The sequence below is a fragment of the Panthera onca genome, chromosome D1 (genome assembly GCF_046562875.1).
Source record: "Panthera onca isolate mPanOnc1 chromosome D1, mPanOnc1 haplotype 2, whole genome shotgun sequence".
NCBI classification, from domain to species: domain Eukaryota; kingdom Metazoa; phylum Chordata; class Mammalia; order Carnivora; family Felidae; genus Panthera; species Panthera onca.
Genome location: NC_138348.1, coordinates 87235081 through 87260784, shown reverse-complemented (window position 1 = coordinate 87260784; position 25704 = coordinate 87235081). Strand labels below are relative to the sequence as shown.

General features: G+C 42.0%; 1 protein-coding gene and 1 non-coding gene across 3 annotated transcripts in view; both read left to right on the top strand.

Annotated features, from left to right (window-relative positions):
* Positions 1-10266: 10266 nt before the first annotated feature.
* NTM (neurotrimin) overlaps positions 10267-25704 on the top strand; it is a 940166-nt gene continuing 924728 nt past the window's right edge. Inside the window, exon 1 of one of the 2 annotated variants that reach the window (XM_060605255.3) lies at positions 10267-10671. In XM_060605255.3, the coding sequence (XP_060461238.1) occupies positions 10590-10671 (82 nt within the window). In that variant the 5' untranslated portion in view covers positions 10267-10589. The remainder of the gene's footprint in view (positions 10672-25704) is intronic. The other variant, XM_060605261.3, reaches the window with a different exon arrangement.
* LOC132662661 (U6atac minor spliceosomal RNA) lies at positions 25156-25282 on the top strand. Its single transcript, XR_009602676.1, has one exon. It is a non-coding gene; the product is annotated as a U6atac minor spliceosomal RNA (small nuclear RNA).

Genomic DNA, 25704 nt, shown 5'->3' with positions numbered 1-25704 from the left:
GTATGTTCCAGAGTCACTCATGTGTGTGACCTGCTGAAAGCCCAAGAGCCACTGTCCCATGATCTGCCCAGTTAGGCTAGGAAAAGCAAAAGGTGGGAAGCTGTCCAAGCCCACAGGGCCAGGGACTGGACTGGAGGAGGGGAGTTTCCTCTGTGGGAGTGATTTGACTTATTATGCATTCTGCCATATGAACCACCAGAAATACCAATTTTTATTGTTTTCACTTTCTTGTTTAGAATCAACAGCAGCTATGCTTCTCAAATTCAGTTCCAATCTCTTAGACATTCAAGACCCTCCAATTTTGGCCCAAACTACGTGTGCTCTCAGTTCTTTTGAACACACAGTCTCAAATCCACCCAAGTTGGATAACCTTGATTCCCACCAAGCACCATGTTTAACTCCAACCCTTCGCTAAGCCATTCACTTCAGTTTGAATAACCTCCCACCTTCTCTTATTTAAAGTTGATCAAGGCAGATATCTTTCTTATACCTCTCACTGACCACACAAGGCTGCTGTGATCTTTCTGCTTTGAGTCTCAGTTTTATTTAGAATACAGGCAAGATTGGGGGTGGGGGGAAAGACAGGGGGTTGGGTGTTCAGAAGGCCTGACCAAATACTACCTGGGTAACTGTGGACAAGTTAGTTACCTTCTTTAATTGCACATTGGGGGTAATGGTATTTGCTTTCTAAGGACACTGTAAGGGCTAAGTAAGAAGGTAAATGAAAAATGGTAGCACAGTCCATGGCATATGAATTGTTTGTTAAATGGTAGTTCACTCTCTGCACCCTAATATTTAGAAAGAAGAAGGATTTGGTCCATCTTGACTCCATCTATGACTTTATTTTAAGTCCAATTTAATAATAACACTGACCATTCATTTTATAAAATATAGGGCCTCAGATACCTACATCTCTACCTAAGGTGTCATATAATATCCAGATATTTCAAATATATCAGGGAAAGTAATGTAGGAAGGAGAAGGAAGCAAAGGAAATTTGTATTCAACCACACTCCCGCATGTACCCTCTCAGTCTGGACTCTTTCAGTTGAAAGTAACAGAAACTCAATTCAAAATAATAAGCAAATAGGGGAACAGGGTATTCTGAGGCTGTGTCTGCCTTTAGGCATGACTCATCCTACTTTCAGTGATGCCCTCTCCTCTTGGTTCTACTTCCTTTTTGTTGGCTTTATTGCCTTGCAAACTTTCTCCACCTGTAAGGAAAGATACCCCCTAGCAGCAAACCCTCTTTCAAAAGCACCTAGAAAACTCTCAGGGAAGAAATGATTGGCCAGGCCAAGGTCATTTGTCCACTTCCATACCAAGAGTATAGCAGCCACAGTGAAACCACATGGAACTAATTCCATGATGGGCAAAGGAAGGAAAGTATGCCAGGCATTCAAAGACATTGCTCAAGTTCTTGTTCTCAAGATGGTGATGTGAGAAGGCCCTGAACTCATCACCTTACCAAATCTATACTTATTTATAGGGAAACTCCTCTGAAGAAGAACCAAAAGGTGACTGGACAGCTTCTGCACAATACAGGTAGAGAGACCACATAGAAAATGGCAACAGAGACAGAGACACTGTAAGGAAGGGAGTCCCCAATACAAATGTTGTGAAGGTCAGTGGGAGGGATAGTACTGAGGGACATGAGCATATTCATCTGCCCTAGGACAGAGGGAAAAAAAGCCACAGCTTAAAAGAGACACTAGAATATAAGATTCAGCATTAAACTCCACCAAACAGTAGGGGAGCTGTGGGAACTCTTTTGGGGTCCACAGTTTATGTCCCTCTCCATCTTGATACCATGAAAGGAAGCAGGGGTCCTGGAAGTATGACCACCTCAGTGAGCCCACCTTGGCCCCAGATTCCTGGGTCACAGAAAAAAAGCTATGGTTTAAAAAAGCAACTAGGATATAAAGGAACTAGCCCTAGAAGCCTGCCAAACAGCAGGGGCTACTGGAACTTCCTCTGAGTCTGAGGGGCTGGTGAGGGCTGGCGATTATTTCCCCTCCACCTTGGTAGGACACTCAAGAGCACATCTGGCACCATTGTTGGCCTTCTGTCTCAGCGAGCAAGGCCTCTAGCCCATACAATCCCTGGACATCTGAGGAATAGAAAAATAGCTGCTATTTAAAAAGGCAACTAGGATATAAAGGAACTAGCTGTAGAAGCCTACAGGCAAGTAAGCTGCTGGAACCCTCTCTGGGTTGCACGGCTAGTGAGTGCCATGGTTTACATTTCCCTTCCACCTTGAGAAAGTGGATGGGAGCAAATTCCAGGTCACTGTCTTAGTGACCCCCAGTCCCCTAACCCACACCAACTCCAGACAAGGTGTCCCAGGGTGGTGCACACTGAGACATGCCTGATCAGCATTCCTTGCAGATCCAGTGGTCGTGACAAGGTGACATAGCTGCAAAGCATCCCAGAACACTCTAAGCCTTTGTTATTTTGGCTTCGGATGGCTTTCTAGAGCACCCCCAGCATAGAACTCTGGGGCCTCCTAGCTCACACCTGCTTCAGCCCTAGCCACCATGTGAAGGAGCCCTCTGCATGGAATGCCCTAAGAAGTCCCCCCACCCCGCCACCCATCCTGTATCCCATCTCAGCTCCAGGCATACCATCAGGGCATTCCCTGCACTGAGCACACAGGGACATTCCAACCCATGCCCATTTTAGTGACAGTTGTCTTGCCATGGTGTCCCCTGTGCTGAGCACCCTGGGACCTCCTGGACTGAGCCCTGTCTCTGGCTCAAGGTACCCTACCAGGGAGCTCTGTGTGCAAAGAGCCCCAGCACCTCTTCTCTTGAATTCACTTCACCTTCATCGGATAGATGCCAGGAGATCCTCTGAATGGAGATTGCCCTGGCCCATGTTCACTTCAGCTTTAGCTATCCTGCCAGGATGTTCTCTGCACAGAGAGCTTCAGGGGTGCCCCCACACATACCCACTTAGTTCCGGCCATCTCACAGTCCAGCCCCAGCACAGAGTGCCTCAGAATCCACAACCCATGCCAGAAATAGCTCCAGTCAGCCAGCCAGTCACCAGGCACACATAGTCTGCACAGGGGATTACCAGAAAGGAGAACATTCCTTCAAGTTTAGAAGTATGTGTTCCACCTAATTCATAGAAGCAAACACAGAAAGTCAAGCAAAATAGGGTGATGGAGGAATACACTCCAAATGAAAGAACAAGACAAAACCTCAGAAAAATAACTAAATGAATGGAGATGAACAATATGCCAGATAAAGCGTTGAAAGTAATGATCACAAAGATATTCACAGGACTGGAGAGAGTGGAAGAACTTTGAGAACTTCAACAAAGATCTAGAAAATATAAAAGAAAACAAATCAGAGTTGAAGAATACAATAACTGAAATGAAAAATACACTAGAGGGAATCAATAGTACAGTAGCAAATGCAGAAGAACATATCAGCAAAATGGATGACAGGGTAATGGAAAGCACCCAAGCCGAAGAGCTGTGCAAAAAATAATAATAATAATAATAATAATTTAAAAAAAAATGAGAATAAGAACTTTGCACAGTGGCATTTTGTAGCCAATGAGGTTTATCCAAAGTACAATTGTTGCTAATTGAAAAAATGAGAATAGGTTAAGTGATCTCTTGGATAATATAGTGAATAAACATTCATATTATGGGGATCTTAGAAGGAAAAGAGAGAGAAAAAGGCAGAGAATTTATTTGAAGAAATAATAGTTGAAAACTTCCTTAACCTGGGGAAGGAAACATATCCAGGCTCAGGAAGCACAGAAAGCCCCCCAAAAGATGAACCCAAAGAGATCCACACCACAATACACAATAATCACTATGTTAAAATTTAAAGATAACAGGAGAATTTTAAAAGTAGCAAGAGAGAAACAAAAATTATGAACAAGGGAAACCCCATAACGCTATGAGCTGAGTTTACAGCAGAAACTTTGTAGGCAGGAAGGGAGTGTCATGATATAGTCAAAGAGCTGAATGGGAAAAACCTGAAACTGAGAACACTCTAGCCAACAAGATTGTCATTCAGAAATGAAGGAGAAATGGTTTCCCAGAAAAAAAAAAAAAGTTAAAGTAGTTCATCACCACTAAACCAGTCTTAAAAAATCATATTAAGGGGACTTCTTTAGGTGGAAAATAAAAAGTCTTAATTAGAAGAAAATTACGGATAAGAAGATGTAAAATATGACAGCATATATATAAAACATGGAGAAGGAGTAAAATAAAGTTCTTTTAGAAAAAAATAAATCAAAAAGGAAGGGTGTGGGGCACCTGGGTGGCTCAGTCAGTTAAGCATCTGACTTCGGCTCAGGTCATGATCTCGTGGTTCATAGGTTCGAGCCCCGTGTTGGGCTCTGTGCTGACAGCTCAGAGCCTAGAGACTGCTTCAGATTCTGTGTCTCCCTCTCCCTCTGCCCCTCCCCTGCTCACGCTCTGACTCCCTCTGTCTTTCACTAATAAATATTAAAAAAAAAAGGAAGGGTGTAACTAATGGTGGATTTCTTGAGAAAAGCAAACAGTGAGCTGATGCAAATTTATTTAGAAAATGACAAAGGAGAACAAACTTCAGGAAAAGTAAAGCAAATGATAGAGTACTTAGCGATGTAAAGGAAGAGGTTAGGAAAAACAAGAATAACATATAGAAGAGAGGTATGTTGGAAATCAAATAGCTATAAGAATTCCACTTGGTTTTAATGCATCTAAGAATAATTATTTAAAAAAAATAATGTTTTATTTATTTTTGAGAGAGAGAGAGAGAGCGAGCATGAGTGAGGGAGGGGCAGAGAGAGCGCAGGACTCAGAATCGGAAGCAGGCTCCAGGCTCTGAGCTGTCAGCACAGAGCCTGACGTGGGGCTCGAACTCACAGACCGTGAGATCGTGACCTGAGCCGAAGTCAGACGCTCAACTGACTGAGCCACCCAGGCACCCTAAGAATAATTATTAACAGAATGTGTATGTGTACAAAAGAGATGAAACAGTAAGAATGCACCAATCAAGAAAGAAATTTATACAAAGAAAATTAAACTATGTTGGAACAAAAACAAAAATAAAAACAAAAACAAAGACAAAGACAAAGACAAGAGCTCCTCAGACTCTTACAGACCCCAGGGGAAACTTTTTGGTAATTAAGCATCTTGAAGACAGTGGTTCTTTTTGTGAGGCTCTTATGAAACACTATCCATCAATAATTTGTTTTTCAAGCAAGCTGATGACAAAGACATGGAGGCCAATGTGTATGTTAGATATTACAGAAGGGCTTTCATCGTGGTTAGCTGGGTTAATGCACATCAACTCTGTGAAGTAGATACTATTATTTCCACTCTAAGGACAAGATGGGAGGAGATGAGATGAGAATATTGAGGATCATGGAATTGAAGCTGATAAGTGGAATTAGACTCCAATCTAGGTCTTCTGATTTTAAGTGTTAACTTATTTGTTCTACGACTATGCCATATTGCTTCTTTTTCAGATGATGAGTATAATTCATAGAAATCAAGGCCGGATGACTGTGCCTATAATTCAAGTTAGAAAACACTGAAATTTGTGAGAATGCAGATTTAAATCTCTGTGTCCTTAATCTCTGTGCTGTGAAGAGTTAGACTTTCATTTTCAGTATCAGCTTAGGTAATTTATCAATAAATCAGGAAATCTCCTGGGAGAAGTCAAATTCTCAAAATAGACCCCACATAATTCTTTCGTACCCTAGACCAATTCCATTCACATCACAAGTGACCATATTAGGGAGCACATTCAACATGACTTTTCAGGGAGAGCCCCTTGAAAAGGTAGAAGCCTGCCTTCTTCCTGCCATGGCTTTCTCCCTCCCTGACTTGACACCACAAGTCAGAGCTGGATCCCCCTCAACCCCAGGTGTGTGGAGGGCAGGTCAGCTCCTTCCCTCCCCCTGAGGCAGGGCTCTTCCCAGCATCTGAGTGTGTGAGATCACCCACGGCACTGAGCCTCAGCTGAGGCAGACCACAGCGGGCAGACAGCAGAGCAGAGCAGAGGCTTTTGTTAAGTCCTGAACATTATTTCAGTGCTGCTCTTTAGATTTAAGCTCCTGCAGTTCTTTCCATAATAGCTGAGAGAAATAAAAAACACTGCCCCACACCCCCTTCCTCCCTCCTTCCCACACACCATACACACCTATCTCCTCCCCCTCACCGGGGCTTTCTGTCTGCGGGTCCTCTGGGCCTGGAACAGCACGTGTGCATGACTGTCCATCCCTCCTCCCAAGACTGGAGGGCTGCCATCAGGGCTCAGCTAGCTTTTGGACAGTGGAGCGGCCAGGCCCCACAGTGACCTTCTTGGACTTACTGTCTGATTCAGGGAGGTGACAGGTATGCATGGGGGCAGTTTACAGAGAATCAATCCCTATTTGTACTAGCTCACTGCACACTATAGAATCTTAAGCTACCTGATGATGAAAAGTTTATGAAATGCCATCTTGGCTGCCCTCTCCTCAGAAGTTAGAGACCTCACCCATTTTCCCCATCCTTATTCCTAATTTCTTATGCCTTTTCCTTATTCCTTATCTACACACAGAAGAATTATTTCTGTAGTAAAATTCTCTTATCTTCAAGGGGTGTGAATGGTGAGCAAATACCTTTCTGTCTAAACTTTGAGGTGCCTTTCCTGAGTTTAATTTTGTCTTGAGACCACTCATCGTCCTTTGAACCTGGAACTGGGAAGTAAATGGTGCATGTGCATCTAACTAATCCAAGAGGCAAATTGAGTCCCCCCGACACCTGATTGGAAGCACTTACACCTTCTAACTCAGAGGAAGGAGCTCTGATTGTTGAGCAAGGGATGGCAATTTCAAAGTATCTCCTTCCAATCAATCAGAGCTTCCTTAGTCACTTCCTCACATCTAGTCATAGAAATTCCAACCACAGCCACAAGCCACCCCAACTCGAAAGAGTACAGACACCTGCTATATGGGGACAATTGCAACAATAGAGATTCCCAGCTCCAGGCCTGGAAGACTCTGAGACTAAAATGGAAAAAGGAGAGGAAAAATTCCGACTGTTTTGATGAGACGCATTCATTAAGTAAGAGATGGGCCAGGCTGAAATACACCCCTCCATGTATAGCCCAGGATCAGCTTTTCAATTTGTAATTATATCAATGAGCTGCCAAGTGACCCAACAGGCCCAGATAGGTGACATTGTGTTAAACCCCATGACAAAGGAGAGGAGAAGATGGCTTCTTCAGGAGGAGGTTAACTGTGTGCTTTTGTGAAACATGAAGGCCATTGGGAAATTACTCTATGTGGTAAATTCAAGCACTGGAAGAGATATAGCTCTCTAGATAGTTTAGCATTTAGCAGCACTCAGAGCCCAAATTAGACTTTTGGTTTGGCAATCCCTGAGGATATATTTTGCCTTAGTGAATGCACAAAGTACAATTCTGAAACTACTCCCTCCAGGAATCTTAGTCCACAAGCACTGGTAGCTTCTCCCAATGATACATGGGAGACCACATCAGTCTCGGTTTGGTTAAAATAGTAAAACAAATGAAAATTAGTTGATGGTTATGATATATGGTGATGCTTATAATGGAATTCACATCACTGTCCCCATTTCAGATCTGGAGTTGATATGACAACCAAATGCCCGTAGCCCCTAGGGGTCAGAGCCAGAATTTGAAACCAGCCAGATTCAACACCAGTCTGTTCTCTCAGTCAACAGGCCACCCTGATGATTACAAGTGTTTGTTGAGTGTTCCTGTCATGTGCCAAGCATGGTTACATCATTTATGTGTAGAGAGTAACTAATGTGGATCTGACATTAGGTTACATTTCACTTTTTTTTTTAATTTATCTTTAAAAGATTTTATTGCAACACAAGATGGGAGATCTCTCACAGGTCTCTAGACCCCCAAATTTAGGGGATGCATTTTCATCTCTAATTTTTAATTTATGGTTCCCCTGGCCTGCAATATTCTTCACTCTATCTTATATCTAGTCTCTAGCTCACTTTCAAGTATCATGACTTTTACCATCTCCGTAGAAGTTTTAAGAACTATCTATCAGATAGAAAACAGCCATATATCATTTTTTTTTGCATTCTGATAAAATTAATTATGTGTACCAACCATTTGCAATTCAGTTAACTTTCAAAACAATATAAATGTTTTCTTTTATATGTATTTCATATGATTTGTAATCTCATATGCTATTGAAATAACAAAAAAGTCATATGTAAGAATGATATCTACTTGGGTCCATCACAGTATTTAGCATAGGATAATATTTTGGAGATTAGTCTGAGATGTAAATACTTGGGTTCAAATCCTGGTTGCATTGTGTACCAACTGTGTAAATGTGGACATGTTTTCTTTGATCATCAACGTTCTCATCTGTAAAATGGGGATGACAATAGGTGAGAACACTTCATAAGTGAAGATCTAATGAGAACAATGCATGCAAAACATTAAGCATCATCCCTGGCACAAAGCAAATGCTCAATAAATATTATTATTGTTGCCACACATATGGACACTTAATAAAAATTGGTCAGTGTACAGATTTGTGGAAGTTTAGGGTGAAGACATTTACAAATGTAATTGTGTCTGCCTCTCCAGGGAGGAACTAAGGACTTATGGAGGACCCAAGGTCTTTATTATCATTCTGGAGAGCAGTGGGATGAAGGTAAAGAAAACCCTCCTTCCTTCTGTACTGTACTGTTCACAGTTGCCACAGCCATTCCAAAGCATTTAATTGCACTTGTCACGCTGCTGAGCACCACACAAAAAGACTAGGAGAGAGATAAAATTCTCGTCCACTGGGAGCTCACAATATCAAGGACATTTTGATGGACATGTGAATTAGAACATAGTGGCAAGAAAAGAAAAAAACTCTGTTAGCATAAAACACCTTTAAAATTGAGAGATCCTAGAAATTATTCGAGTTCTCTAACTTTACAAATGAGAGGCCAAGGATCACAGAGGTAAAATGAGCTATCCACAGTCCTTTGGTTTGTATGAGCTGAGACAGGTCTACAAACCTCAGTGCTCTTGCACTCAGTCACTGGCCTGCACACGTCTGGGCGGCCTCTGTTCTTCTTCACACACAACCTCTTAAACTCACTCAGCATGGTAGTACTGTTCCCATTTGCCTGTATGCTCTTAAATATAAATGGGCAAGAAGTACTTTTGTTCTATGCAGTTCAAGAATATATGCATTACAATTATTATAGGGGTTACAAAGAAGTATGTAAATTAGCTGTGGAGATCTGGAAGAAATATTTCAGAAATGTGTGTCGAGACATCGTGATGGTATATATTTATCAGAATCATCTAGGAAGGGTTCTTTGAGAGGCTAAGTGTTCCAGAAGTTTATTCACATCGTATAACTTCCTTTCCATATGAAGAAACTAAAAATTCATATCAGCTTCCTGGTCGTTAGAGTGAAAAGTCCCTCTAGAAGTCATTGTGCCCATTTGAATATTTCTGTCTGATTTTTATTCTTACCCATCACCAAGGAGATGAATGCCTTCAACTCTCTGAGGACATTTTATAACCACTCAGAAAGTCCTTCAGCATGTCTGACTTAAATCCGCCTTGCTGCAGTTTGAGCCACAAACCTTATATTATTCTTTTTAATGAATGTAGGTTGGCTGCAACATATAGAATAAACTCATTTCTTGTTCTCTTTTGGGGAGGGTTCCCCTTCTTCAGACTGCAGCTCTCCAATCTCAGAAGCCTCATTCTTTTTCATGGTATCATATACACATGGCTGACTTTGGGAAATAAATTAAGTGAGTGAAAAATAGGAGTAATACAGGTATTCTGACACAGAAGTGACAGCAGAAGAAAATAGAAAGTTATTTATTATTTTCAAAGCAACTAAGTAGGAGGTTGATTGGGAAAAGGTGAAAGATGAGAGAGAGAGAGAGAGAGAGAGAGAGAAATCTGTCACTGAATGATATTTTCATTGGAGAGGAAAATAGGTACCAACAAATGAAATTTGACTCATCTTTGCAAGTTTCACCGAGCATGAAAATGTCCCTTTAAAATTTCCTGTAAGCCGTTGCTGGCTATGGGATTTTTCTAGTGCACAGGGAATCTGAGTTCAGGAGGCCAGGGGATGCCAGAAGGAAAGGGATTTTTTGAAGCTTGGGGCTCTGAGACTGTCAGTTTAAAAAATGAAAGTAATATAGAAGGGGCAAAGTGGCATTTATCATTCCTTCTCTCCAGGCTCCTGTCTCTTTAATCAGCTAGCCTGATTTGCCCAGTAAATGATTCCTGAGTGAGTGAGTGTGTGTGTGTGTGTGTGTGTGTGCCTGTGCGCGTGTGTTGTAGCTCTGTCAATCCTTGGATTAGAACCAATGATTGCAGCTTGTAGGAGGGCTGTCCAGGGCCAGATTGTACGATGTGTCTCAGTGCCAGAGTATGAGTAGAGATAATTACTGAGAAGTCACACTCTCTCACACCCTCGGCTTTCTTGTTGTGTCCTTCAGCAAAACAGTGGATTTAAATCTCCTTCCAACAGCTTGAGAGCAACGCAATCTGTCAGGAAAGAAAGAAAGAAAAAACCGAACCTGACAAAAAAGAAGAAAAAGAAGAAGAAAAAAAATCATGAAAACCATCCAGGCAAAAATGCACAATTCTATCTCTTGGGCAATCTTCACGGGGCTGGCTGCTCTGTTTCTCTTTCAAGGTAAGAGCTTGCTATTGATTTGCCTACAGTAGACTCAGGAATCGTACAGTGTGCTTTATATGATTCGCAGGCTCCCCGAGTCGGCTTGCTGCACGGTTTGCAGGTGGAGGAGAGAGCGTTTAAACAGCATGGCTGGGACTTCATTCTCCCTACCAGGCTGTGAGAATATTGATTTGATTCTGGCTGCTACCGGAATGGGGGAATGTATATGCATAAGTAAAATGTGTCTGGTGCTCCGTTTAGGTGCGTGGCTATGTACTGGTCTCCCCGGCTTTATGTACATTCTTGCACACATACACAACAGAGCACGCATGTAAGCAGGGGAAAATTACAGATTCAGAGGACATCGGGGTTGCTAATGTGTTGCTTATGTTACTGGGAAGAAATTACAAGAGGAAACTTTAAATATCGGCCAGTAAACTTGCAAAGCTTCTAAAAAGGAGCAAACTGAAAAACGCAGGCTAGGAATAATCAGGTAACTGTGCATCCTGTAAGATTCTGGTCAGAGATACAGCTTGAAGGGATGAATCAATTTGCAGCAGAGGTGGACAACTGTATTAGTTTTGAATGTGTTTGGGAGTGTGTTTGTGGTGGGGGCAGCAGGGTTGGGGGAGGATAACAAGCTGATTAAAGGCAGTGGGAACACTCAGGAGGATCTGAAATTCAGGAAAGATTTTCCAAGTTGAAGGGAGAGTGGCAATAAGAGTCGAATGCTAATTTTCTTTTTATTTATCTGCGGTGGGAAGCCCAGGCACCGGGGGCAGCAGTTGAGGGTGGGCTTGCTCCCTGGCCCAGGGTACTGTTTGATGTTGGTCATGCTGCTTTGGGGTGCATTTGGAATCTGCTTCAACCTTGAGTCCATTTGCTGCACCGTGTGGCCCCCCGCTCTGTTCTAGCTCTGACGTTCCAGCAGCGGTATTATCTGTTCACCTGCTTGCTCTCGCCCTCCCCTGTCCTCTGGAGGGTCTGACTTACCTCTTTCATATTAAAGGTGTTTGAACTCATCAGGATTGAGACAGGCAGAGAAACTTTCTCTGGGTGGTCCAGCAGAGCTTGCAAAGAGGATCCCAGGCAGAAGCTTAGTCCTGTGCCTTGATTCCCAGAGGAAAGTTCAGTCTCACTGGGTGAAAAAGCATGGGGAGTCCCACCCACCTCGTTCTCTTCTCCTACCGCAATATGGAGTTCTCACAGTCTTGCCTGTCCCCACTTCTGGTCCTGCTGACCCCTCTCTGAGGGTAGACTTTGGAGGTTGCCTCTGGCCCTTTGACATAAGCTGCAGTGGTTATCATGCAGACCCACACCAGGTGGGCAGAGAGGACCAGGCTGGGAAGAATCAAATGCATGTGTACCCTTGGCTGGGGCTCAAGGAGGAAGGCAAGGGGGTGCTGGAGGGGTGTGAATCAGATGGCAAAGAAGTTCATAGTGGTTGATTTTGCAGGGATATCCTTGATGTCATCTGCTGCGCTCAGCCTCAGAGGGGCACTGGCCTCAGAATCTCTCTCCTTTCCCATAGGAGCATTGGTGGGTGTCAGAGTAAAGGAGCCAACTTGGAGGCATCCTTGACTGACTCGTCTTATGTAATATGGAACAGCAGCAGTGTGTATGCACATGTATGTGTGTATGCATGTTTGTGCATGAGGTGGGGGTGCACACCCCTGCTTGTTCTGGGTTCATAGGGGCCCACCTGGTAAAAGCAAAACCCCAACACTAGTGCAGTGGGGAAACTGAGTTCAGAGCCAAGCTTCTATCATGCTAACAACAGAAATGAAAACTAAGTAGGCAGAGGGTAGAGTGGAGGGTCACAGGTAGAGAAGGGGAAGGTCTCAAGTCCTCAGTAATTTCCATCTGTCCTGAGGTCTGTGTCTCTTCTATCTATACATCAAACCGGAGACAATGGCCAAACTTCCACCATCAACAGCCCCATTGGCAGCGTGCCAGGAGCCCCAGGGCCATACTGAATTTACATATAAATTAGCATACGTGATTTTTTTTTTCATCAGAAATAAATGCAGGGAAGCATAATATTTGCTCATACTTTGAATCATCCCTAAGTAGATGAGCAGAAAGTAGTGGCACAAAATTCTCCAGGGTGAAATCTGATTTTGTGGTCTTGTTTCTCTCATGGTGTGGGGATTGTGTGATGGGGGGAGGCATATCTTAGACCTCCTTACATGCTACCAAATTTGACTTTCCTAAGGAGAATAATGGCCTTATTTGTGCTGTCCACCTCGAGCCAGCTCTGAATAGGTTTCAGTGTGTCATAATAAAACAGGCTGCCCAATTTTAAGGAAGAATAACCCCCAAAGACCCCTATACCACATGCCAGTTGGACAGGCAAAGGTGATGTCTGTTTTCTCTCTCTGGGGACAGAAGCTCAAGTCTGCCAGCTATCTCTTATCAAACTTACAGAATTACCGAGGCAGCCCAGGTCTTGCCTGCAATAATCCACCCCTATTGCATTGACCCAGTGGGACTAGTTAGAATGCAGTACACATTCCAAGGCAATTTTTTCTTCTCTGTTTTTGTTTTAAGCTGGCTCTTCCTAGAGCTGCTACTTCCTGGGTTTCTTGCCTTCTTAAAAAAGGTATCCAGGGCTAGTGGTATTTTATGGAATCCTTTCTGACCCTTTCCTCCCCACACCCCAACCCAACCAGCAACCATGATCCAGCTTAGCAGGGCGGGGGTGGGGGGCAGTTTCCAAGGGAATCAGCACTGATTAGTGCTGGGCAGGAGGGAGGGGGTGATTAGTGTCCTGGGGCTCTGGCCCTAAGACTCACCAGGGTTTATTAGCCAGCAGCTCCTCTTTCCTGGGAACAGGAGCGGGGAAGCCGGATTAGGCGGCTGTCCTTTTCAGCACACCGCCCACCTTCTGCCACTGAGAGGCTCTGAAAGGAATGGCTGGTAGTGAGGCAGCCCTTCTCTTTCTAGAAACCCAACCATTTCTCCTTCGAAGGATTAATGCTCCCTTTAACACCTTCGAATGAGCTTAGCTGGATTCCTGTTTTACCTTTCAAATTTTCCCTCATCTCATGTCCCACATCAACTTGAATCTGACCACTTGAGACACAAACAGGCAGAGTAGAAGGAAAAGGAGATTGGGGCTAAGTTCAAGCTCTCCTTCGGCGGATGCCATTGACATGGAACCCATTCAGGTGGGCAGATGGGGCAGCTTCCTGCCACTCACAGAAAACATTGGGTGCCAGCAGCAGCCTGAGTTGGGTAATGTTTCTGAAATGTGAGGGAGGCAGATGAGACCATAACAATGTTTACGGGCAAAGTGAAAAATCAGTGTGGGATGAGGGGACCCTAGGCCTGATGTAAGTACTGTGGGTCATTGAAAAGGAAAAAAAAAAAGGTCAGGGGAAAGAGACAGAGGAATCTCACAAAGTAACAAAGTAGACCCTGGAGCTGCCAGCTCAGGGCAAGTTAGAGGCAAGTCGTGCACAGCACAACAAACGCAGCTCACCTTCATCCTTCATATTCAGTGATGGACCTCTAAGCATTTGATCAAGGGTGACTGGAGAGTCCGAGCAGTGACCAGCAGGCCTTGCTGCATGAAGACCGTTCTTAGGATTGCAGCTTTAGTTACCAAGTGCAAAGCCTAGTCCTGGTGGTAGGTCCTCCTTTTTTGACACTTTTAAAGCCAAATATAAGGCCAAGAATGACTTCTTATGAGCTGGATGCCTAGCCCCTGACTTCTGTTTTCTCTCAGTAAGCCTCTCCTAGAATGCTGAGCTGTGCCTCTGCTTTCCTGCTTCACTCTGGAATATCTTCCAGCAGTTCCCGGGGCTCTGTCCTCTACACGCCTGCAATCTGGTTGCCCAGAGTCATGGTGACCTGGGCTGGGACCAGCTACTTGTCACAGATGGCCCAAACAAACTGGTGTTGTCTTCAGCCACAGCTTATCCATTGGGATGCAGTGATCCCTCCTAAAAGCCTAAGAACTGATAAGATGAGACACATGATTCTGGCATGTACAGGAAACACATGCTGGAACAATTTACAGCACTCGTCACTGCCTACTCATGATGAACACACTTTGGGTGGGACCATCGCATCTGGGATTTGGCTCTGTTCTAGTTTGTTTTTGTTTGTTTGTTTGTTTTGCTTTGTAGTTCATGGCCTGCTCTGTCCTGCCCACCAACTAGAATTCCAAGAATGCAAACAAACTTTGCTTTACATCTAACCTCAGCAGAGGCCCTACAGACTCTTCAAACACTCTAATGAGCATGTCTTCCAGGTTCCGTGCCAGTTCTGGAGGCCTGTGTGAGGCTCGGTGGGGAGCATGTACATCTGAGCTCAAAGTTCTCTATGTCTTCTGTAGGGGAAAATCTTTCCCTCTGTGAGCCTGTCTCCCCACCTGCCTGCCAGGCTGGGGAGCAACTCCCCTGGGTGTTGTAAGGACTCATTAATGCTTGTAACACTCCAAACATGTGGTGCTAAGTGGAACTGCATGCTGAGACCGGTTGTATTTATGCAGTTTACTTCCTTTCTGCTCTATTGGCTTGTTAAATGTTTACTTTATGTCTACAATCATTTGAAATTCAATAAAACAAATTAAACATAAAAGATGAAAACAGGCAAAAATAAGGTAATCAATGGCATACAGGCCAGATGGGGTCCGGTGGCGCCATTGCCATCCTCCTCTGGTGGTGGATGCTTCCATTCCCTTCCATTAGCAACCACAGTGGGAAAGAGCATGCCAGCCATCCACCTGTAAAAGGAGACTTCTTCAAGGAGGTGCAACGCTGGCTGGGCAGATGGCAGAGAGGGGGAGAACAGGGAGAAGATATCTGGAGCTAAGAGTTTTAGAGGGTAAAGACAGTTCTGTCTGGATTGGAAAAAGTGGGTAGAAGAGGATTCAATCCTCTGTTCGATGATTTTGCTTAATAATCTCTGAGAACTCTATGTTTTATTTTCTGCATCTCTGTATTTATTTATGCAACCTCCTAGATTAAGTCTACTCGTGCTATCACTGCTTAAACTTAAAACACCTATGTGTACATCCACCTTCCTTCTCATTCTGCCTCTCCCCATCTCTTCCACCCTCTTTCTGCCCTCTCTTCCCCTTTTCTCTTTTTTCTCTATTTCCCTTTTTCTTTCTTCCTTTCATTTTTCCTTCTCCTCTATGGGAACAATAATTGATCAGTTGACAGATCTAGGTCATGCTGGCAGGGGTTGCTCTGCTTCATGCAGGCTTGCCCAGGAGAAGGAGGGAGAGTCTGTCTTCCCAGTCCACAAGGAGCCCAGATGATGCAGCGCAGCAGGGGGAAGGGGGGACAGATGAACTGGTGGGCTAGTTCAGGCTTCCCCAGCAAGAGTACCTGGGACCCCATTGATCACAGAGTCCTCAGTTATTTGATATCCCCGACACTCTAATTTTCCATATCCAATTTACCTCTGTCACTTTCCCACATTTTGCTCAGTGTCTATTCCCTGCCTGTTACAATTTTCCTCATTTTTCTTTCTACTTCCCCCTCCTTTCCTCTTCTTCTTCCCTCCTTCCAAAACAATGACAGAGCACAGATACTCCCCCACTTAAGTCATACTAGAGAGATGGCCTTTTGTTTATTTGCAAGAAGAAAAACAGAAACCCTGCCAGAAGAACTCTGTAAGTCATTTGCAAACTGCAAAACAAACCAACAAAGATTCACATTTTCGTTGCCGAGAAGCGAATATTTCAAGAGAGACTGTCAAGCTAAGAAATCAAATATTGGAAAACACGTTCTTTAGCACTGTTACTAAGGACATCTTAGGTTACTAAATTTCATTTTTTTTTCTTCTCTAAGAGTATTGCCTTCATAGTAATAAAAGAATGTTCAAAGGATTGGTTGGTTTTGGCTTCAAAGGCTCGTTCAGATTAACTCTCTGGAGGTGCTGCCCTTGCTTTGTCTTGGTGGTGTCACCAAACACTAACCCAACACAGACCATAGCTGTGTATGTGTTCATTGGTTCAATCACCCTGCAAGTGTTTATTGAGTGCCCACTATGTTGTAGTTGTAGGTGGTAGGTGGTGGGAATAAATGCATCAGGGACTAAAACAAACTCAGGGATGAAACCAAAGACAGAGTAGAATTTCTAAGATTTGGCTTGGTTTTCCATCCTTTTTAATAGCATTCAAAAGCTCCAACAGGAGTGCCAGAAGCAAGAGGGAAGAATGAAAGACACAGCCTTTGGTTTCTCATGGAAATGGGTGGCAAGAAAGCAACTAACCTTTGATCCTTGTTTTACGTAGGGAGCACTGGGAGAGGACTCACAACTGTAGTTCTGTGTTAATAATAAATAAGAGGTGCTGCCTTTACTACTCCATGCTGTCTTCTGCCAAGAAGGAACTCATAGATATTTGATGTGCCCTCAGTTAGTATGTGGATGATGAAAGCTGATTTAAGTTAGTTGGCTTTGTGACAATTGTCTTTTGTCATTCAAGTTATTAGTTGATTCTTGGCACAATGCCACCCTGTCTGGTAGCTTATCCACCTCCCTTTTGCCTTGCTTTCTGCACAGAATTAGAGGTAAGGGGAGTGGGGGAGATACTTATATCAGACAGATCAGGGAAGGATTTGCCTCTGGCAGTTAGTTTGGATGAGGCAAATGTTATGCAGGGGGACCTCTTAGAGGGATTCATAACTCAGGGAATATCTAAGATAATCTCCCTTCTGAGAACCCTTTTATTTGCTACCCACCCGTGTCACCCTAACTTAGGGTTTCTGGAATAATAAAAATTCATCAGGCTATATTTGGTCTCCTCTGGTCATACACTACAGTTGGGACACGGGTCTTCTTCTAATCCATCAACTTGTGTTTCCAGTCATATGTACCCAGAGGGAAAATGGCTTTTCTTATGCTCAAACTGTGTACAAGCTGCCTGCTGAATGCTCAGGATGATTGCTTACCTGGCTGCTTCTATCTTCATTTTCATAGAGGTGATCATGATTGTTCTTATCTTTCCTCACATAGAGAACAGATAACTTTCACATGGATCCTGAGTCTTCCAAGTCAAGCAGTCAGTTCTACATCTCCTGACCTCATCTCTGAGACTGAAAGGTCATCAGGGGATTTGCAATATTTACATTTTCTAAGCCAATGGTTCTCAAACTTGGTGTATCAAATTGCCTGAGGAGCTTTATAATAATAACAATGACTGAACCCTATCACAGACCAATAAAATCAGATGTTCATCATCAATCTTTTTAGAGTCCTGCAAGAGGTTCTAATATGTGGTCAGATTTAAGCATTGGACCTCTAAAGTCATCTGAAAAGTTCTATGATGTTGGGTAAGACACATCCTTTACATAAGCCTCAGTTTCCACATCTCTAAAATAAAGAATTTGGTCTAAAATATTTTCAAGTTTCATTTCAAGTTCAACACTTTGCAATTTTGCAAATAGTCTTTTTGATATAGCACTTGAAAAGTAGTGATGCTAGAAGAAAGTATTTCAAAGCAGTTTCTGCTTGCAAGGAGCTAAGAATATAGACATAGTCACAGACAGATGACCAAAGTCAGACTGTGTGAATGGTGTGTGTGCAATGCAAACACTACATGCTATATCATATATATTTTATCACATATCTATATATGTATGTATTTCTTTATAAGGCATCCTTAGGATGGGAGAAAATGATTAACTAGTCACAGCATTTCCCTCATAGAGGAATCCAGGAATGATAAGGATTCTTTAACCGATCCATCTTATAAGAGAATTAGGAGCCACTTGAATGTGGGTCAAGAAAGAATGTGTTAGAGCTGGATTTAGAGAGTGCTAAGCGATGGTGAACCTTGGAAGAATCTCCATTCTTTAGTGTGAAGATTTTCATATTTCTCTTCTGCTCAGGGTCCAGTCTCTTCCCCGAGTCAGTTAGCCAGCAGTGTTGCTTCCATTGCTCTCCTTCTCTTGAGCAACAAAGGCTCAATGCCAAGAACCTCAATGGCAAAATTGCAGTTAGTGTGTTAGGCAGAAGTGATGCTGGTTCCACTCCCCAAGTCAGGTTGGCTCTGGCTGTGCATACATGAGTGAAAACTTGCCTGTTTTTTTTTTTTTTTTTTTTTTTTTATGGAGTCAGCAGGCTCAGAGGCACACGGGGAACAGAGCTACCATGCAAATGTGTGCCAAAGGCAGTCTCTGGGTAACTCACAAAGTACACGGCTGGCTCCCTAAAGTGTTCACACTGCTATGTCATCCAATCCCAGAGTCACAACCAGCTCAAGCCCAGAGGAACTTTCAAGATGACTTATTTCAATCTCTCTCTTTGAACTTTGATACCTCAATAGTGGAGCTGCAGTGGTCCCCTAGCTTCTGTCTCCAATAAGGGGAAACATACATTTTTCTAGATTATTGTGCCTGACCATTAGATTTCAGGAAGACAGGAAGAGGAAGAAGACAAAGGAGAGGGAGAATCTGTCTTCTTAAAGATTTAGCCATTTTCTCTAGGTCTAGAGAGACATTATAATATAGTGGCTGGATTGCCTGGGTCCAAACCCTGGCTCTTCCACTTCCTAGTTTGAAACCTTAAACAATATAGTCAACTTCTGTGATTCTGTTGCCTCTTCTACAAAATGGAGATAATTATGGGACTTAGCTTTAAGGCTGTTATGAGGATTAAATAAGTTACTGCAGATGAAGTGCTTGGAACACTGCCTAGCACACTGTAAGTTCTCAAGAAGTATTACTTAATAGTATTATGATTGATACAAATACTACTACTCACAGGACAAGTCTAATCCTTCTTCAACATGAATTTACTTTAAATATTTCAAAAAAAATTGTGTTCCCTTCTCCCTCAAATTTTCCCTCCACTGGGCTAAATATAGCAAGATTTTCTCCTAGTTTCTATCTTATCATCCATAGAAAGGGTGCTGATTGCTTTTATCCAAAGTTCTTCTGGGTTATTCTATATTGTTTTTAAAGTATTCTTCTCCCAGTGTGCTTTGAGTAGTCCAAAATATTATAGAATATGGCCCCTCCTGGCTCCAACCCAAAAGGGACAATATCTCAGCCCTTTGGCAAGGTAATGTAAACCCTCTAGGTCTGGCCTGGGTTTGCCAGCCTCTCCTAATCCTTTGCAATCCTGTTCCTGTTCCATGGACTGCTTGAGGACTTCTTCCGCACAGCATGTGTGCACACTGCTCCCTCTGCTGAGTGCTGCCCTCATCTAAAACTTACAATTCAAGAAAAATTCCAGCTCAGCATTCCTCTGCAGTCTCTTGTTTTGTCATCTATACTTCCATTTCTCCTGTACTTACCGCTATACTTAACATCCACTACACATGGCATAGGTACATGCTTACATGTCTATCTTCCTTTACCAGACTCTGAGCTCCTAGAGGTCAGGGACTGCTTTATTGATCTTTATGTTCCTAGGGCACTGAGCACAACACTTAGCACAAATTAAATACTCAGAACTTATAGCTAGAAAGAAGACAGAGAGAAGGAGAGAGAGGGAAAACAGCATGAGATTCCCTTAAGTTTTAGGAGCCATATGATCCTGTCAACTTCTGTTGAGCTGTTGTTAATTCAAACCTTCCTTCTCCTATGCGTGTGGTGTTTTATGATGTGCACAATAACCCGATCTCAGAACTTACTCTTTCTGAAGTTATCTTATTAGATTCAACTGATACTTTCTTTCTGACAAGATCTTTTGGGGACTCTGAATCTGTAATCCCATATATTAGCAATATCTCCTGGATATAATCAGTCATAAGCCATATGTTGTAGGCACCTGGGTAGTGGTAGATGAGCTCAGTATTTATGACTAAACTTACCCCAGAGCAGAAAATAGTCACTGTAGTGGTCAATAGATCAGATGAGTGGAGGATGGGATGGCTATCTGAACCTATGTCGGCGTCATGGGGAGACACACAGGCAAAGGAAGTTTGGATCTAAGAAAAGAGGAAAGTGACTGGATGGATTGTATTTAGTTGGAGAAGATGAGGTGGTCAAGTGTTTCTTATCTGCTTCTTCAAATCTACTTTTTCCCTTTCACACAAAATTGTCCACCAGGGCATTTGACTTTCCTCCTAAACAGTCAAGATGAAACCTGGCCCAGGCATGGAAAAGGTTAATTGATGGCTTTTTTTTTTCTCAATGCAACCAGTGGTGTATAGACATCTGCAGTTGGATAAACCATTGTGCTAATTTTTAAAACAAATAAGAATTAATTGATTGTTCTATATTTCTCCTTCCTTTCTCCCTAACACTTCTTAATAGAAGGATCTTAATGCCCTATCATCATTTTTTCCATTACTTTCTTGCACTGCCAAAGCCTTGTCAAGGCCAAAATAATTTACTCATCAAATGCAAAAGCTTTTTCACAGACTCCTAGAGTTGTGAGAAATTATGGAATTTTCTCAGTCTCCCACTCAAGGCATCAAATCCCATCTGAATGATGTTCATCAGTTGCTGCCCAACCATTCCAGATATTCCCAGTAATCAGACACTAACCACATGAGTTGTGCTCCCCAGTTCTGGATGTCTATCAAAATCACCTGTGGGGATTATTATAAGCAGGTGCCCAGGGATGACCTACAAAAATACCCATTGTATAGGTTAGTATAGGACAAAGTCACCTCTACCTTGAAATAAGTACAGATTATTCTATTGTGCAGTTACAACTGAGAATAAATGATATTAGTATTCCTTTTCATAGTTGATAAACTCTTTGGAAAACACTATTTTGGCAAACACTTTTGATATCTCCTCAAAATCAATTATTATCCTTTCTCTGTATAAACGGTGCTCTAAATTTGTTGCAGGCAGCAATGTGCCCATTCAAACTATTCACCACAAAAATTCCCTTGTAGCTCAGTATGGTCATGCAATGCAGTTCAGATTAATGCAATAAAAGCACAAGTTTGGTTGGGGTTTTGAGGATTGTACTCAGGGAGACTGTGCTTTATAAACCATGCCATTGCCCCTTCCTCTTGATGGAGAAAATGGCATACTACCTAGAGTTCCAGGAGAGAGCCTGTAAAAAGGCAGACAAAAAACACATATCAAGAATGGCAAAGAAGGAAGAATTTAGGTTAAACTAAATGGACTTGGCTGTTTTGGTAAATCAAAAATAATTGAGTATAAGGCAATTCCATATGGCTAAATCTAATAAAAGGACCTTGGGTTCAAGATGACATAGCAGTTGTACCAGCACTGGAAGACATGTTTCCATACTTACTATCACTTATGAGAAAAAAAACTTATTTAATTAGGTTTCTATTACTTGTAGATGAATATAATCCTAATGAATCTATGTGGAGCAAAAATTTGTCTCTTTCTAACTTCTGCCAATTAGAACTATTCAAAAACATAACTAATATTGTGTGATCCTCTTTCTAAAAGATGCCTATCATGAATACTACTTATCTTGACATTCTTAGTTCCTTCTTATGATTATTGTATGGCATGATTTTAAACCATTAATCATCCTGATCCTTATCTTCTGGACATGCTCTAGTTTGATAATGATTCACTAAAATGCATTACCAAACTCTCCTAGATATAGTTTGATTGATAAGTGAGGCATGGACTCTTACCTACCACATTTTGGACTTTATGGTTATATAAGTTCACTTTATTATTGTATTATTTTCTCTTTTTTATTATTTATTTATTTATTTTTAATTCTTTTAACATATATTTATTTTTGAGACAGAGAGAGACAGAACGTGAACGGGGGAGGGAGACACAGAATCTGAAACAGGCTCCAGGGTCTGAGCTGTCAGCACAGAACCCGACGCGGGGCTTGAAGTCACAATGTTTATTTATTTATTTTTTTTGAGAGACAGAAAGAGAGAGAGCAAGAGGGGCAGAGAGAGAGAATGACAGAGGATTCAAAGTGAGCTTTCTGCTGAGAGCAGACAGCTGGATGCAGGGCTTGAACTCATGAACCATGAGATCATGACCTGAGCTAGGACACTCATGATTATGAGTAGGACACTTAACTGACCGAGCCACCCAGGCATCCCTATTCTCTCTCTCTCTCTCTCTCTTTCAGATACCACACTCTTGGTTCATATTGATGTTGTACTCATTCTTCTCACACACACAAAAAAATGCCATTATGTAAGACCTCTCCTATTCTTGCTTATAGTTAATTTTCTTTAAATTTTTCTTCTAAGTTTTTGAAATTTTACTGCACCTTGTGTCCTGTATTTAAATTCACTTTGATTATTTTTGGATTCCAATGATCTGTCACCATCAGCTTTGTGTCATCCTTAAATGATATAGACTTGTAATCTCCACATCATGAAGACGAATGATTTAAAAAAAAAAGCAACATAATAGACCCAAGGGTATGGCCAAGTTCTTCATTACATTCATATTTCAATAATAGACTCAATGGCATGGCCAAGTTCTTACTTATATTATATTTTACCCACTCCAGAATGATTTATTCATACCCTTCTGTATCTTAGCCAAAAACAACAACAAAACATAGTTCTTACACTGAAGGAAGTAGACAATTCAATACGACATAGTAAGTACTGAGATAAAAGCAAGTGTTGTTTGCTATGGCATCATCTAGAAGACTTTTTGAGTCAGAAAAGTCTTCTAGAAGGAAGATATATGAAGGCTGAGACACAAACTTGACTATATTTAACCAGGTAAGAGGAAAGATAAATGTTAGACTGCATATGTCAGAGCCTAGAGAAAGGAGACCATGGTAGGAATCCAGGAATCCAATACCAGTTTGGCTAGATGGACTGTGCTTGTGTGATTTGGGGGCTTTAGGGAATGGGGAAGAAGGGATGAAGATAGACAGACAAGATTTATAGGGAGAGATGTAAGCAGAAGTCAGAGCTTGAATGGCATATGTTTCTTATTAAAGATTTTATATTGAGAGACAAGTATTGAAGGTTGCATGTCAGATAGTAAAATGATGATTTGCAGTTTTAATTATTAAATAACATTATTTGAGTTATTTAAAAATGTTAACATGCTTTAAAAAATCTTGCAATGTTGTTCTACTGACAGTGTGGAAAATGAATTAAAAAGGGGGCAAGACTAGAGGCAAGGTAACCTTCTAGAGGATGTTGCACCCAATCAGCAACCAGGGTGAGTGCTGCAGAGATGGGGAGATACAGGAGTATTCAAGAATTGTGGAGGTTGAAGGGTTATAACTTGGATATGGAAAGGAAAGAGGATGGCAAGTGATAAAGGAAAGTGAAAGAAAACTTCTAGTTTGGGGGTAAGTGATGTTCAGGTGGATTTTAAGGAGATGGTGATAAATGCAGTTTGGGTCATGATGGGTTTGAAGATGCCTAATGGGCATTTTCAAGGTGTTATCCAATAAGAAGCTAACTACATCAATCTGGAACTCTGGAGAGATCTCTAACCTTCAACAAAGATGGTCTACAACATAGATACAATTAATGGCCCAGGAAGAGAGTACAGAGTATATACTAGGTAACTAGTATTTAAAGTTTGGGAAGTGAAGAAATCTTGGGAAGATAATTGACAAGAAGTGACCAAAAACATATAAGAAAATCCAGGAAAGTGTGATGCCACCAAGGTCAAATGATGTGTATTTGGAGAAGGCAGGAACAATGATAGTGTCAAATGCTGCTGAGGATCAAATGAGATTATACTTAGTGACAAAAATATCTTCTATGCCCTTGGGAAAACAGTTTCATGGGGTAGAGCCCTAGTGTAGGGAATAAAAGTAAGGTAAGGATATAGAAAATGTGAGCAATTATTTCAAAAAAGTTTTTGTGTTGTTTTTATTGTTTTAAAAAAAGAGGGAGGAAATAGGGGGATAAAGGGGAATTGCAGTTGGAGAAGATGTGGCTTTTGTAAGAGGGGAAAGACCTCTTTGAATGCTGAAGGGCAGGGGATAGTAAAGGGAAGGATGAAAGGAAGATCTAGGAGATGACTGACCAAGTGAGGTCTGTTAGGGAATATGAAAGGGTAGGAGGAGTGGTGAATCTTGAGCACCAGTAAAAAAATGAGTCATGAAGACAAGGAGAAAGAAAAATTGCATGACTATATAAAGTAAGGAAGGAGAAACTTATTTGAGAATTCCCATTATGATTGGATTCAACTGAAAATGACAGAAACTACACAGTAAAAATGGTTTAAATAAGATAGAAGTTTTTCTCTGTGGCCACAGAAACACTCCACTTTGTTCATGGCTGGTGTCATGTTTTCTAAGCTGAGAGACCCAGCCCTTTCTGTGGCTTGGATCTATTGTACATGGTTTTGACCTTCTGTCTAAGATGGCAGCATCTGTGTGCCAGACAGTGGGACAAAAGAGGAGAGGAAGAAGAGACAGAATGCTCTAGTGTACTATCTCCCAAAGAAGGTTCCTTCCTGGAAGCCCTCACATGGCACTCTCCATTTCATGCCTTTGGACAGAACTTGGTTACACTGCTTCTTTCAGATGCAAGGGAGTGTGGGGAATGCATCATCCACTTTGGATGACCACATGCCCAGACAAATTCAGGGGCTTATTATCATGGCAGGAGGGGAGGATGGATGTTAAGAGACAATTAGCATTTTGTATGACAGGAGGGAATGTTAGATCTCCCCCCAAGAAGGATGGAAGAAGACTTTGGGCCCATACAACACACATGTGGTTAAGATATCACCACCTACTTTGTGGCATCTAACCATGAATTTTCAACATTTCTAGTCATTAGAGAAATGCGAATCAAAATCACAATGAAATACTACTTTACACCCATTAGGATGGCTGTTGTTTAAAACATTTAAAAAGAGAAGTAAAGAAATGTTGGTGATGATATGGACAAATTGAACTGGAACCCCTGTGCATTGCTGGTGGGCAAGTAAAGTGGTGCAACTATTGTGACAAACAGTTTGGTGGTTCCTCAAAAAGTTAAAAATGGAATTATTGTATGATCTAGTAATTCCACTTCTAGGTATATAGAAATTTTCAAACAAAAATTTGAAAGAAGGGACTCATATTTGTACAGCCATCTTCATAGCAGCATTATTCACAATAGGCAAAAAGTGGAAGCAACCCATCAGTGGATGAATGGATCCATCAGTGGGTCCATCAGTGGATGGATAGATCAACAAAATA